Source organism: Oreochromis aureus, linkage group 16 (assembly GCF_013358895.1).
Source record: "Oreochromis aureus strain Israel breed Guangdong linkage group 16, ZZ_aureus, whole genome shotgun sequence".
NCBI classification, from domain to species: Eukaryota; Metazoa; Chordata; class Actinopteri; order Cichliformes; family Cichlidae; genus Oreochromis; species Oreochromis aureus.
In genome coordinates, this window is record NC_052957.1 from 12,625,113 (window position 1) to 12,640,385 (window position 15,273).

Sequence of the window (15,273 nt, forward strand, 5' to 3'; positions counted from 1 at the left end):
CTTGGTGTGTCCTTCAAATCCTTCACTTTGGAACATCCAAAATGTGTTAATTTTCACAGTTGAAGGTTGGTTAAGGTAACATAAAATACTTTGGACCATGATGAAAATGGCAGGCATCTCACATGTGTAATAGCTTTATGGGGCATGTGATAGTCTGCATGCATGGGGGGCCAAGGTGCCTGCAATAGGGAGAAGTGCTTGGCCAATTTGCAGCGTGTTTATTATGTGTGTGGGTGTAAGAGTAAATATCAGTACACCTTCCTAAACCAAGACTGGCCGTAGAACAATGAAATAAGCTCACAGGTGTCTGGGGGAATTAAAAAAATGCGCTATGCGTAAAAGAATTAGCGGAGCATATATGATAAAGACGCAGAAACATGGCCCTGGACAGATTAGGAATAAGACGCACAGGAGCCGGTGGAGATAATCCCGTTATCTCGTTGGACGTAAAATGCCAATGTGAAGCATCCTCGGAGACCAGGATGAACTGAACATGAACTAATGCTGCGGATATACGGCAGGAGGAGTGGGGGCAATCAATACTGGGAAACTGAGGTAAACACTGTTATTCCTGACCTTAAGGAACATCCACGCAGTTTACCGCAATGTCACTGACGGTCTCCGTACTCCACTCATTGCGATCCCACACACGCGCGCACGCTCCGTGTTCCGTTTGACACCAGTTCGATGCCCCCCCCCCGCTAATGACATTGTTTCACCTTTGAGAATTCCCCATCAGTACCAAGAGCGCGTCTCCAATACATAAGAGATTATTGATGAATGGCCGCTGTCAAGTTGAGGAGAAAGGAAGCCGGGGCTCTGCTCATTAAAGGCTCGGGATAACCGGGTGCCTGTGGAGACGCACGCCGGTCATCACTTTTTTAACCAGAGCGCATTTAACATTACGCACGACAGGAATGCGCGCGTGTACACACGCAGACACGGACACAAGAGATACACAGATAACCACGAATTAAAAAAAGCAAAAATACAACACGAGTATAACTCAAAAACAAAAAGGGAGACAAGCAGACTTACAAAATGACCCTGGGCTCTGTTGGTTCCTCTGTGCGACCCATTGTGATATTTCCGTTACTCCGTTTTAACGGAATCCTCAAATGCCGTGGTCGCAGTCCACGTCTCTGCAAATGTACCAAAGGATCACATAGAGAATGAGGAGAATGGCGAAGATGAAGAGCGCTACTAGGATGGCCTTGGTCACCGGAGAGATGAGCGACTGCATGTCAGGAGCAGAGCCGGGCAGAGCGGCGTGGAGCTCCGCGTCCGTCCGTACTCAGTCTGCTATCTCTCTTGCTCTCCTCCTCTCCTCTCCGCCGCTCCGGTGGCAACTGTTGAGGATGGAGCCTGGAGCTTTGCCGTGCTCAAGCACACACATTTATAACCTGACGCGCATGCACACGCACTCCACCACGCGAATAGCCTCTCTACCGGCGATCCGGGCGCGCAACGCGTGGGGGCTTCCCTTGCTAGAAGCGGCACAGCAGTGGGTTGTATTTCCCCGGATCCACACTCCCTCGCTGCCTGTCGCACATCAGAAGACGCAGCGACAGGTGAGACTGGACTGATAACACCCGCGCTTCCTGCAAAGAGGACGGCAAAAAAAACCAACAAAAATCACTTGAAATTCACCAATACAATACAATAAAATAAAAGCCCGCACAGATGTTTCCAGACACAGAATGAAAAAGTGCTAAGTTGCGCGTCGAGCTGCTGCACTTGTCGGCAAACAGGTTGATTAGTATTCTTCACAGCGGCGTGTTTGAGTGTGCATGCGTATGTGTGTGAGATGGCTGGGGATGACAGGCTATCATCTTATCACGACCCTTCGAACCCCCCTTTTTGGCCAAGCTGTGAGTCTAAGGATTAAAATATAATTCTACATTTTTAATGTTCCCATTTCCACCTGATGCGCGCTTTATTCCTATTTTGTTGTATTACTAATCAGACTAGCCTATGCGGCTGGTACGTCTTGCGCATCTTTTTATAAGTATTAATCCTATAATAAAAAGAAGATGGTCTGCAAATGCCATCAAAAACTCTTGTCACGTATATTCCATCTGGGCTAATTAAGACAAGGTCGTAACTGATAAGGCTAGAGGATATGCGCCTTTCCTCACATAAAACGCAGATATCCATGTTTAAACCTATATGACCGATATACGTTGAGAAATCGGGTTTGGCAATTTCACTTAAATTGGGAGTCTGTTTTATTCAGAAAATACAAACACTACATGACAGAAGAGATGACTGCATTAAACAGCTTTTTAATGTGAGCAACAGTTAATAACCCCCGAAGAAGGTCGTGTATTTCTGCATGATATTCCTATCAGATAATTACGGTTACCCACCATTCAAAGACATTAAATCACTGAAGAAAAAAAACGCGCGCCATTTCCAAAAAAGGTGCAAAACAATAATGGGATCAAAGTCTAGAAATAACTGGGCTATTAAGGCATCACTGATGAACATTTAGGCTGCAGAAGTAGGGCACCGAAAGGACATTATCAGTTGCATGATGAGGAGCGCTGCGTTCACCTCGAATACCACCGTGCACCACTAGATGGCGACAGATTTAAATTTCCATGTCCTGATGATGGTGTATTTGATTATTCCGCACACCATCACTGCACTGTAGTCTTGGATAAGAATCATGACAGTTAAACGGGCTTAATACGCGAAGGTAAGGAGAAATAAAATTAAGTTTTCAATTATTTTCGTATCAAATATGCAGTACTCACGCGTATTATTGTTTGTCGTGGTAGAGAACAAGGTGGTTAGCGAACGTTAGCTTGTGAAGATTGTGGCCTATTTAGCAGAGTGGGTGAGGAAGCTAAAGCCAGCTATCACTGCTAATAAGTAAGGGAAAGTTGTGTTCTGTGTCACATGTGTCGTTTAGTGTGAGCTTAAATTTGCTGTTGAATGCCACATATAAGGAGGTACCGCAGCTATGAACATGCAGTTGCAAACGAATGTTATATCAAAAGAGAGAGACCAATGTTTGCAGCAAATTGCTAGTGGTTAGCTCACTAGCTTCAAAATAGGCCGTAAATGCTCGCGAAGTAGGCGCGTGCATATTGGAACTTCCGCTCTGGGCCTTCAAGGTAAAGTCCCAAGTAATGCGCTTTATATTGCAAGGTTGAGAAAAATACGAGTTCGTAAGGTTCAGACGAAGTACACAGTTTGTTTTTCAATGAGAATGGTAAATACTTAAAAGCCTGTTCCGGTATTTTTTACTTAAAGCGTTGAGGAAGCTTTTAATTTGAAGACGCCGTCGCCTGTCTTCCTGTGTTTTCTCCTGCTGTTGTTATGAATGTTTTTGAGGTTTGACGAGCGCAGCTAGCTAGCTAGCTAGCTTGCTGCCTATCTAGCAAGAGACTTAAAGCCACTTAACCAAAGTGACACAGAGAGTGCGTTTGCATATGGTACTAAGTGGCTGTCAGTGTGTGTTCAAACCCTGACAGATATTTATTGGCCCCGCTGTTTCATTGTTCAGTTTGTGTTAGGAACAGCGTCAAACCTGTAACCAAACGGTCCACAAGTCCAGCGGTAGCTAGCTTTTTGCCAGGTTGAGCTCAAGTGATTTTAATTTTAGTCAGCCATCTAATCAGATAGTGCAATGTAACTCCGAATATAGGCAACATCGGCGTAATACAACAGTATAATGTACTGTGGTGGCTAATTGAAATAAGCTATTCTCGATATTTAGCTGTGTTTGTAAGAAATATACTAATCTTATGGTTTGACGGTTTAGGTTTATTACTTTACATATACTTGTAGTTCTTTTAAAACATTAGAAAACCGAGTTTAGAGTTTAAATTAGAATATATAAAATCATAACTGCTACACTTGCATGAAGGCCAAAAAAAATGGAGGAAGAAGAAGGGCAGAATGCAAGCGTACCTGTGCACGTCAAAACACAAGCATGTAAACATACAGACAGCGGCATGTTTCATATGTTCACATGCTCAAAAACAAAAGAGACAGAAAATAAGCACAAGAACTTTGAACTGAAACACTAAACTGGCCAATTTCTACAGATCAGTAAAGATACAGCTCATCTGACTTAGTGTGCAAGACTTTTCTTTATGTACATAGATTTAAATAGTCTATTGTTCGCGGTGTAGTGTAAATATTTTATCTCATGGTTTCACAGTTTCACTCCTCAATTGGAAATACACCTTTTTTTTAAGGTAGTCAGAAAAAAATGGACTTCAGAATTAAAAAAATTCTGCTCTGCTCTGCAGAACAGATCTTATAACATTTTACTTTAAAATTTTCAAGTCAAGTTGTTGGAGAACAACAAACATCAATTGATGCTATTGCAAAGTTGACAATTTGCTCAGAAGAGCAATGGCATGGGTTTCCCCCCCACACAATCGCTCTTCTTAATTTAATTTAAGGTCATAAGTCTTAAATTTGGTGAGGTAGCTGTTAATTTTTAAGAGCTTGGTTAGGCCTGTGTGTGTGTTTTTTAGTGAATAAAAACCAGTGGGATCTAAAATATAACTGACTATGTAGAACAACAGTCTTGCTACCTATCCTCAGGCTTAATATGCAAAAATGTTTTTTAAATTAATGTTGGCTTTTCGGATCATTCCTAATAGTGAACTAATATCTGATTCATAAAAGATGCTTAACACAAAAAGCCTTGCTTAAGCAGTTTCTAATAAACCCATAAGTAACTCATTTTCTTCTGTAATCTATGAAACTGAAGTCAACTTAAATTACCAGCAGTGGCCTCGGAGGGGTTCTCCTTATAATACTATTACAAATATCAGAGATAGCCGTGAAGCAAAAGGTAAAAGCAAACTCTTTGGAGAACAGGCTCATAGTGGTGGTTAAGGAGAGTGAAACCAGACAACAAATATTATCCAGTGGACTAAATAGCGGGTGGAGGAATCCAAACAAGCAGCCTGGAAATGTGTTGCTCCTGCACTGACAAGGGTTGGATAGAATTACAGAACTGTAAAGTACACCAGTGGCTTTGAAAATCGCTCCAGTCTAGACTTAAGATTTGAGGTATGGTCACTTCTGTGCTGTGGTAAAGTTTTGTTTTTTTAACATGTTTTTCTCTTTAAGCATACTTAAGATAGTTTTATATATGTTTTATAAATGAGGCCCTAAAGCTCGTTTTGTTGGTTGCCAGGCTTCATACCACCATGGGTGTTTATTTTTGTATTCTTTCATATCTATTTTTGGTTCAGTGTTGTGGGGATTGAAAAGAGCTGCCGATTTGCTCGTTTAAAAATAAGTAACCATGACTTATGGGAAACTCAGTTAAAAGTTACTCACATGCAGCAAGTTCTAATCTGTAAATAGACTTAATCCATGCTTGGGAAAGTGAGCCTTCATGGTCACAAAGGGGATCTTGGTGGATATAATTATTTCATCCATGATAGTTTGCAGTTGTATTATGTCCCTTTTTGGATTTTTTTAAATACATTCTACTCAATTTGTACATTTTACATTTGGTTTTTTGTAACTGTGTTTCTTTGTTTTTATGTTATAGACTCAAGAGCTACTCTATGTAAGATGAACACTGAGGACAAACTGGAAGGCATGCTGCTGAAGTGCAGCAGCGGAGGAATAGACGGAGGAGGGAGAGTTGGCCTGGGCAGCGGAGGAGGACTGGTGGTGATGACACTCGGGGAACGATCGCTGGCAAACCACCCTCTGCTGGCCGAGGATGATGACGACGAAGACGACGACGAGGACTTGACTCGAAGCTCGCTGGTCACTCACGACCTGGTCCCTCCAGAGCAGCTGATGATGCAGGAGGAGATGATGAAGAATAGCGGTGGAGGAGAAGAGGAGGGAGGAGCCGAGGTGGGAGCGCATTTCCCCCTAAAACTCACAAATAAGTTTCCCTGCTTGCTTCATATGCCAGTGAGTTCATGCTGGTTTAGAAGTAGATCAGATTTTGATAAGCTCATTTCTGTGAGTACATCTACAGTCTCCACTTGATCAGAGTGAGTTTGCTTTTATGCATTTTATGTTGACTTAGCCTGACATTTTGGACTGTTCAGTGCAATCAGTTCTTTTAACACACAAAAAGTACTGTTAGTTAGCTGCTAATACTGCAAACTACTTTCACACAAGTTACTTTTAGTTGCCAGAATTTTCTTAAAAATCGGTCTAAAATAGGGAACTCGCATTAGTGTTTTTTTTAATGAATGACAGAGATTTTAATTGAATTTTTTCTGTCACTTTGACCCACTTGTTCATATTCAGAAACAATATATTTGTACACTCTGATCTTCTGGATCAGAATAAAATGTGAACTTTAAAATGGTAATTTTTATTCTAAGAATACAGCATAATGAGGATAATCTGAATTCACCCTCAGGGACAGGTTTAAAGCATTGCTTCTCCTTGGGAACTTGTATGGTCTGTGTTGTTTGTCTGTCTGTAATTATTACAGACGGGTTATTTACAGAAAGCTGAAAAGTGGCTACATAAATTTTAAAATGCCAGTCAGAGGATTTGAAAACGCTGTCCCTGGCCACCTGGCAGATGTAATCTCTCAGCCTGTTCTGGGTTGTAAGGGGCTGAGGCTTCCCTCTGGTATTTTATGCCTGAGGCAACTGTATGGTGAGATGCCCTCACATTGGTTGATGATGCTCTGCTTGCCCAGTTGCACCTGTCTGACCTGGATAAAGTGCTAGCTGGCTGGGTGGCCCTTTAAAGTAAGTCATGTGCGATATTCAATGTCTAAATGACTATGGTCCTTCTTTTACAGTTGAGCATCAAGCAGGAGCTGAAGTTGTCTGAGCCAGCGGTCTATATAAAGAAAGACAAAAAGGCAATCAAGGATCTGACGATGTGTCCCAAGAAGAAAAAAAGGAAGCAGCGATCACCAGCAAAGGTGAATTCCATCTGTGGAATCTATATATTTTTAAAATACCAGGGACAGTTTTGAAAATTCAACCATACATGTGTTCTTTTTTACCCCCTTTGTAGATTCTCAGCATCAATGACGATGGCTCATTGGTCATACCAAACCCAAAGTGTCACGTCTGTACTCACTGTAATGCTGCGTTCAGAACGAACTACCATCTACAGAGGCATGTCTTCATTCACACTGGTATGAATAACCCTGGCATGTATAAAAATATGTAAAACATGTTGCTGTGAAATTAGATATGTTGACAATAGGGGATCTTTTAGTCATCAAAGGAAGCTAAAAACTAAAAACAACTGGTTTTCATATATGTTACTGAAAACCTAGGTGAGAAGCCGTTTCAGTGCAGCCAGTGTGACATGCGCTTTATTCAGAAATATCTTCTCCAGAGACATGAGAAGATCCACACTGGTGAGTAACAAACAGTTTGGCAAAATTCCCAATTGTTATTATGATTATTGTTATGTTAGCCTGAACTTTTTTCTTTTTAAATACTTGTCTGTAGGTGAGAAGCCTTTTCGCTGTGATGAGTGTGGGATGAGGTTCATCCAGAAGTACCACATGGAGAGGCACAAAAGGACTCACAGTGGAGAGAAGCCCTACCAGTGTGACTACTGTCACCAGGTACTATTCTTTGATTGCTTGTAAATTAGTGCATTTGTAAGTTCCAAAATTGTTTCATATTTTAATTAGACAGACATGAAAGGTCTATTTCAAACCTTTATTTCAGTCATTTTGGTTCAGACAAAGGGGAATTAAAATGTGTTGGGTTTTTTTGGTCTTGTGTTCACTAACTTTTTAAAATAAATTTGTGAACTAGTTTTCTTTGGGTTATTTCACAACGACACTGTGGTCCCTTTAAATTGAGCTCTGGCTCATTTTCCCCCTTGGTGCGGTTCATTTGTGCAGATGCCAAGATGTGTGCTCGGCTGCTGACAACCACACCGAGACCCTTTTGAAAAGGGTGGTCAGTGGGAGGTTCTAGCTAAATACCTTCTTGTAGCTAGGTATGCCTTGCATTCTGGGATGTGGCAGAGTACACAATCTGTACAATAATGCCCAGAACTTTCAACTCTTAAGCCTCAATTACATCTTTTCATGCAACCCAAACTTCAGGTGGACTTTAAAACAGTATAATAGGGATGACAACTTGACCATGTCGTATAATCATGGCTTTAGGAGTAAATTTTCAGTGTAGTCCAATTGTCCTGACCTTAAGCACCTTCCTGTGTTTCTGGCCAGTAAGTAGACTGATCATTCTCACGTGGTTTTTAGTGTGACATTTTAGTTTATTTGGAGCTAGCTTGTAATTCTCTTTGAAAAGAAAGCAGAATATGCGAACATATCAAACTCATCAGCTGACCAGATGAACTACAAGTGTGACGATCTCCTGTGTGTATGTATTTGTGTATTTGAATAGTATGTGGTACAGTGGTTGGCTGTAATATAAAACATGTACGAATATGTGTGGAAAAAGGATGAGGATTGTAAAGCGCTTTCAGTGGTTAGTAAGACTAGAAATGCACTATGTAAATGCCACCCTATTTCAAGAAAACGCAGGTAGAGACAGGATGTACTTCGTCTTTTATTTTGACTGCATTAACTGACTTATCACAAAAGAATACAAACACTAAACATTGCAGTGTAAACTGTTATTGATTGCTTAGTCTGGCTAAAATTCTTTGCTGACATGTTAACAATTTGCTTATAAGGATAGGAATGCTTGCTAAACAGTTATTACGCAAGATATTTTTTTAAGTAGTTAAGCTTTTGTGAATTTGTTGAGTGCCATTAAACTTCTAAATACTGCGTTTAAGACCTTTAGACTAAAAAGAGTCTGCTTAAAACTTAGTCTGGTTAAATGGTGTTTTTGGCATTCAGCTTTTATTGCCATGCTAAAAAGATTGTGTGATTAAAAACACATTTGGTGTGAAAACACTATCACTAGTGCTCATATTAAAGATTTTTATGGCTGTAGAGAGTAAACAGGAAGAGTAAAATTGTGAACTCAAATAGCAGTCATATATACCCAGCTATAGATAACCCAATATTAGAGCCAGTAATGAAGGTTTAGCTGTTTTGTGCACTGCTCAAATAGTTAATGAAAGTACAGAAAGTGGAAAGTGCTTTAAACTGTGATGGGTTTTTTTGTTGTTATTGTGTAACATGTATAAAATAAATGCATTGTGTCCTCTTTCTGCAGTACTTTTCCAGAACAGACCGGGTTTTAAAGCACAGAAGAATGTGTCACGAGAACAGAGAGCGAAAGGCAAACAAGACTGCCGGTAAAGTTGGACCTTTACGTGAAGCAGACTCTTTAGGGCCCCCCTTTGTTGCCAAAGAGTGCTCACTGCCCAAGAAAAAGCGCCAAAAGTGTACAGACAAGAGTTCAGGAGCTTCCACTACTGCCCAGACAGAAGGGCACACTTTTACGGTGGTAGAAACAGAAGAGAAAGAGGAGCAAAAGGAAAGTCTTTCTTTATATGCTGTGTCCTCCAAAGTCAAACATGAGTACGTGATTGCTGACTACTCTGTGGACCTTCCTGAAGAAACGGCTAACCAACACCAAGATGGTGATGTCTCTTCGGAAGAAACAACTTCTCCTAAGCTACTTCTGAAGAAAGTCCCCAAGCGGAGTCTTAAGCAGTCGACTGAACAAACTCCTCCTTGCTTGTCCACTTTACCCTCCTTTGAGGAAAATACTAAGGTGACACAGTACACCTTTGAGATCGTGGACAAGCAAGGCCTCTTAGACGTAGAAGGCAACAGTGAACTCGAATCAGTTGAAACTCTTCAAGGAGGACAAACAAAACCAGCAGCCAGCAGCACAAACTATGACGACGCGATGCAGTTTCTCAAGAAGAAACGTTACCTTCAAGCTGCAATGGCTAACAACAGCCGGGATTATGGCCTGAACACGAGCAGCATCTCCTCTCAGCCACCTGTTACACAAACTGTGGTGTCAACAGTCATCGACGAAACTGTTCCCGCCACCATCTTGGAACCCCAACCCATGAACACAGAGATTAAGACTCCTCACGACAAGAATGTTTTGCCTGATGAGGTTCTTCAGACACTGTTGGACCACTACTCCAACAAAGCCAATGGGCAATCAGACATTTCTTTCAGTGTGGCTGACACAGAGGTTACCTCAAGTATATCTATTAATTCCTCCGATGTTTCAGACAGCAGTCCGGTCGAGAGCCTCGGAGCATCTAGCGCTCAGGCTCAGCCACCTGCTGAGAAAGTGAGTCTCTTGCAAGAATACTCCAAATTTCTCCAGCAAGCACTGGAGAGGACCAGTCAGAATGACAGCTACCTGACCAGCCAGAGCCTCAGCTTGGTCTCTGAAAACCCCACGTTAGCTGGACAGCCTCTGTTCTCCACAGAGAAACAGTTTCCTTCCCCCAGCAGGTTCAAATCAGGGATGAGCTCTCCACTAAGGTCCACCTTAGAGAAACCTCACTTCGGGTTGCTGGTCGGGGACTCCCAGCACTCGTTTTCGTTTTCAGGCGACGAGACAACCCCTCCCTCTGCAGTGTCCCCAGCTGAGGAGGACTTTCTGGAGCAGGTCTCGCCCTCAAAAAAGACTGACTCTTCACAAGGGATACTACAGACTTTTCAAATAAGCTCCTTTGAACAGAACTTCAAATCTCATTTCCAGACATCAAGATCTGCAGCCTCCTCGCAGTTTACGGTTGCCAATGGACAAGTGAGTGTTCGAGGACACAGCACAGAATTCTCAGAGTTCCCTTTAGTCCGAGTCACTGAGACCAGGTCTCAACTGAACTCATCCCCTGACGTTTCGACCAGTGAATCGTTTGGCTGAGGAAATGGAGGCGGGAGCATTCAGTTCTGTTCATCATTTCTGTGGCACTTTATCTCGTCTTTCCTGTGTTTTTGCCAAATCAAATCCCACTGCAAACGAGGGGTCTTTTTTTTTTTTTTTTTCCTTTGTGTAAAGCAGTTATAATTTTGTTTTTACGTTCTAAACTTCTTAAACAGGAATACTGAAAAATGATAATCATACTATAATTAGCATTTCCCCTTTTGGAAAAAAAAACAAACTTCCTCCAGAATGTACATTATGAGATTAAGCGACCAAAGTGTAATGCAGGAGATTAATATTCTCTAATTCCATTGCCATTATTTTTAATGTTTGTGTCAATCATTTTGCCTTGCACACTTAACGATCAAGTCACACTTGCTGCTTAATGCAATATTTACACTTATTAAAATGTAGTTTGCGTCTATGTACGCTTTTTTTTTTTTTTCTTCCCCCCCTGCATTTTTCGACTGCACTGGGGGTTTGGTGGTCCAGAGCTGCACAAACCTACTGTTATTGGTACTTTTTCCTCATGAATGCGTTAATTTTTTTCTGCATTTGAAGATCAAACTCTGTCATTCAGCTGAGCTGAAATGAAACGGGGCCACATAAGTTTGTCCTGCTCCCCCTTCCCCCATGGCAGTGTTAGATTTTTTTTTTTCTTTTGCTTTAGCTACTTCCCCTTACTCTTTGTTTGTTTTTTCAAAAAATATCACTTAGAGCTTTTCTTTACTCCAGCAGTTAAATTGTCTGCTGACACGCACGGTGACACAAAGTTTCGTTACCTAATAAGGGTGTTTCTGCAGGATGTGTGTAATGAACAGTACAGGATAGATTTGACTGATTGTGTTTGTGCTACCTGGGATCGAGTTCACTATCCATTTTGCAGATTGGGTCTAATTTGAGTAATAGGTATACGAAATTAAATTTAACATCATGTGAATTAATGTATTCCCTTTTGGAATGGTTGGATTTCTGGCCACTGATTTTTACAAACATGAGTAGTGCAGGATAGACTGAGCTGCGCTGTATGGGAAACGTTTTGGGGGTTGTGTTTTTTTTTTTTTTTTTCTCCATGCCCCCTCCCCCAAAAACAAAAAGTTTTGGGCATCAAATAGCTGCACACATTTAATGGTTGCAGGATAATTCTTAGGTTCTGTTGTTAAAATGCATAAAGATTCAGGGTTGTGCTTTGTGTTCACACAGTTTGGACGTTTTTCACATGTACATTTATATTAGATTATCACAGTATGTATAAGTCACTTTTTGTTAAGAGAATAGTGAGACTAACCACTTAATTAGTTTAAGTAGAAATTCAAACTAATTCACTTTTTCTTTGATCACTTAAAAGGACATAGCTCTTATAAGGGAAACAAACTTAAAGTTCACAATCCCTTGTATTCAAGAGAATTTGATTAAAATGAGCAGTTTATTATTTTGTGCCTTTTTAAAAGAAATATTACAATTTCCTTTAGTCATTCCTGCACAATGCATTTATTTCTATTTGGTCTACACTCTAAGGCTACTATTTCCACTTGCACAATACAGACAAGCACATAAGCTATCAACATGTTCACACCTTCATACATTAAGAACTGGGAGCTTTATTTAGTTTTGCCTTTTAATATTGTATTATTTTTAAAATTTTAGCAGAAACATATCACCAAATTTAATAATCAACATATTATCTGTAGTTGGGAGGAGTTAACATGTCATGGACTCTTCTCCAGTATGTGTGTAAGTACAGATTTAAGTTGTAGATGTCTAGATTTGCTGATAATCACTGATTTGCTGGAATGTTCTAGTCAGACTCATCTGTACGGGCCTTGTTGAAACCATGCAGTTTTAAACGGAAGTGGCAATGAGTTAAGTCTTTTCTGTACTTCATTACACTGTTGATTGTCGTTCACGTCTTAGGTGCTATTGTGTTAAACAATGTTTTTATTTTTTTGTTTTTCGTGCACCATCCAGTTTAGGTTTGAAACCAATGTTGAGCTCCCACTTGTTACAGCTCCTCTGACAATCAGGGACACACAGAACCACGTTAATCATCGAATACTTTATTCTTCCTCAATGATCATTCCCTCTAGAATGTATAGAAGATATCCTGCTGTAAATACATTGTATATTTTTATGCTCTGAGAAGTACTGTTAGGTTTTATTTTGGTCCTTAGAAAGACAAGGTGTGTGCAAGAAATACTTTTTGTCAGTTAATTTGGCAAGTTTTGTTGTTTTTTAAGCATTTATGAGATTCAATAATGAAACGGTCCATCTTCCTGAGAAAATGTGGCTTTTGCAGAAATCTCACCACTGTATCAAATTTTTTTATTATATTTTCAGTTTAATTGGTGATTGATCAAAGTAATTTTAGATTTTTGTGAATGTTCATTATGATGAGTTTTACTGTATAACTATCATCCGTATGATATATTGAAATAATTCCTTTTAAACATATTTAAAGTAAAAAAAAAAAAATGTTCTTAAATGGAAACAATCCTCCATTCAACAGCTATTAGCGTCTTGAATTTGTGTTAAAATATCACTTAAAAGTTATAGTGTGGTTGAAATACCTCACTAGCTGCCCTTTTTTTATTGTAAGCAATCTTTAAAAGCACAGTGCAGATAGAAATGATGGTTTTGTAAATTGTACCCCATTTAGTTCTTTGAATTTTGAATTCAGTTAAAGTGGAAACCTATTGGAGATTAATGAAGTATGTGAGCAGTACGATGAATATTTCCTTTTAATTAACTATTGTCAGTAAGCTGACCATAAGTGTCCTTGTATAAGCTAGAGAAATCTCATTTGTGTGTGTGTGCGTGTGTGTGTGTGTGTGTGTGTGTGTGTGTGTGTAAAAGATCTGAATTTTTTGATAAAAAGCTATTTTTGAAACATGTCATTTAAAGCACTGATATGTACAGTATATCATATGCAGTCATTCTCGCTACCCTCATTTATCTCTGTATAAGTCGTTTGTGTCAAGGTTTTTCAAATACAGATGGGAATCTGAACTTTTTCTTGATTTTAAAGAATTTGACAAGGAAGCCTACTGCTTCGCAGTAAGGTTGGGCTTACGTTAGGTTTATTCTGCATGGTCTCTGACTTGTTGGGTCAAGTGAACTTGTTTTATGGATAATGTGCAGCTTTAATTGTAGCTGATTATTTTCAGTCAAGTAACCCATATGATTAGACTTTTGCAATATACAATGATTTGTAAGCAATCTGATTAAATTGTTTTTGATTGTTGTGTGTCATGTCCTTATAAATAAATAATTCACAGCATGTGATCTTGAATTGTTGTTGATGTACAGAAGGCGTGCAGCTGCTGGTGAAGCTGAGTGTGGGTGGGTAAATGTGTTTCCTGCTGGAAAGCAGCCAGAAAAGAGAAATATAAAGAGACGCTGGGATGTTTGTTATGGTGTGTTAGGGGAATTCGAGGAGAATAGAAGTGAGGCAGAAGACTGTTTTCATAGGTACGCACTCGTACAGTAACACATTGAAAATCTTTCACCATTTATGGTACACGTTGACATCTTTTTCAACAGGTCCAAAACCTGAAGATATATATTCAGTTTACAGTGATATAAAAGTGCAAAGCATAGAATTCTCACATTGGAGAATTGTTGATGTTTATCGTGGAAAAATATGGAAAAACGTATATCAGAATAGTTCGGTCTTAATTTTCTGACAAACTATTTGTCCAAGCACTGTAAGCCTTTATCACAGCCCAGTAAACCATGAAGGTCAACCAGCATGCACAACAACAGGACCTCCCCCCAAGTGAAATGCAGCTATCAAATACACCTGTGCTTTCCTGCTAGCATACAGTACTGTGGGAAAAACCTTCAGCTACCCCTCATTTCTTTATTTTGCTTCCATTTAGCCAGTCTTTCTTGTAATGTTTAATGTGGTGTTGAGCAGGTGTTCTCCAGACTTTCTGAAAGTTCTCTGGACATGGCTACTTTTATACTCAATTTAAGCATAAAAAGGCACCTAACTCAAAGGATGAACCAGTGTTGTATCTACATATAACAGAAAACTGAGCAAAGAAGTGGGTTTAAATTGTATCTTTAGGCACTTTAATATTAGCAGTCTGTCCGAAACACATTTCTTCCCTTTTCTTTAGCCGAATCTACAAAAAATCCCAAAGCTAACACAGACTGGCATAAAAAACACCAAAAATGTTATTCCTTAAAATATGGGATCCAGAAAAGATCTGACACAGGATCTGAGAGATTTACTGGTCCTTCAGTTGAATATCAGTTGTTCACTGAGGCCTCATTAGAAATTGTCTCAAAAGAAGTGTGGCTGTCAGGAAGCCATTTTTAAGGAAGAGGAAACTGGAGGGAAAGGGCGATGTAGTGATGAACCCAAATATTAAATTTTTGGTTCAAATCATTGTCAGTATGTGTAGAGATGGTCAGGAGAGAGGTAAAACAGTGTCTATAGCCGTCTATGAGACGCAATGGAGGCTCTGCCCTGGCAGCATTTCAGCCAGTAGTGTTGGGGATTTTGATCTTTAATGGG

The 15,273-nt window shown here is 40.0% G+C and overlaps 1 protein-coding gene across 2 annotated transcripts; it reads left to right on the top strand.

Annotated features, from left to right (window-relative positions):
• Positions 1-2,594: 2,594 nt before the first annotated feature.
• Positions 2,595-14,028, top strand: znf148 (zinc finger protein 148). 2 transcript variants are annotated; one of them, XM_039600232.1, is made up of 7 exons: positions 2,595-2,701; positions 5,531-5,907; positions 6,761-6,886; positions 6,982-7,105; positions 7,250-7,333; positions 7,428-7,546; positions 9,126-14,028. In XM_039600232.1, the coding sequence occupies exons 2-7, from the start codon at positions 5,554-5,556 to the stop codon at positions 10,749-10,751; spliced, it is 2,433 nt and encodes an 810-aa protein (XP_039456166.1). In that variant the 5' UTR covers positions 2,595-2,701; positions 5,531-5,553; the 3' UTR covers positions 10,752-14,028. The 2 variants fall into 2 exon arrangements, with proteins under 2 accessions (XP_039456166.1, XP_031585080.2); XM_031729220.2 differs by having other exon boundaries at positions 5,531-5,847.
• The last annotated feature ends 1,245 nt before the right edge of the window (positions 14,029-15,273 follow it).

Coding starts and splice junctions, on each gene's coding strand:
- znf148 (XM_039600232.1), top strand. CDS start 5,554: ATGAACACTGAGGACAAACTGGAAGGCATGCTGCTGAAGTGCAGCAGC. Junction 6,887..6,981: donor AGCAGCGATCACCAGCAAAG/GTGAATTCCATC, acceptor CCCCCTTTGTAG/ATTCTCAGCATCAATGACGA. Junction 7,547..9,125: donor AGTGTGACTACTGTCACCAG/GTACTATTCTTT, acceptor CTCTTTCTGCAG/TACTTTTCCAGAACAGACCG.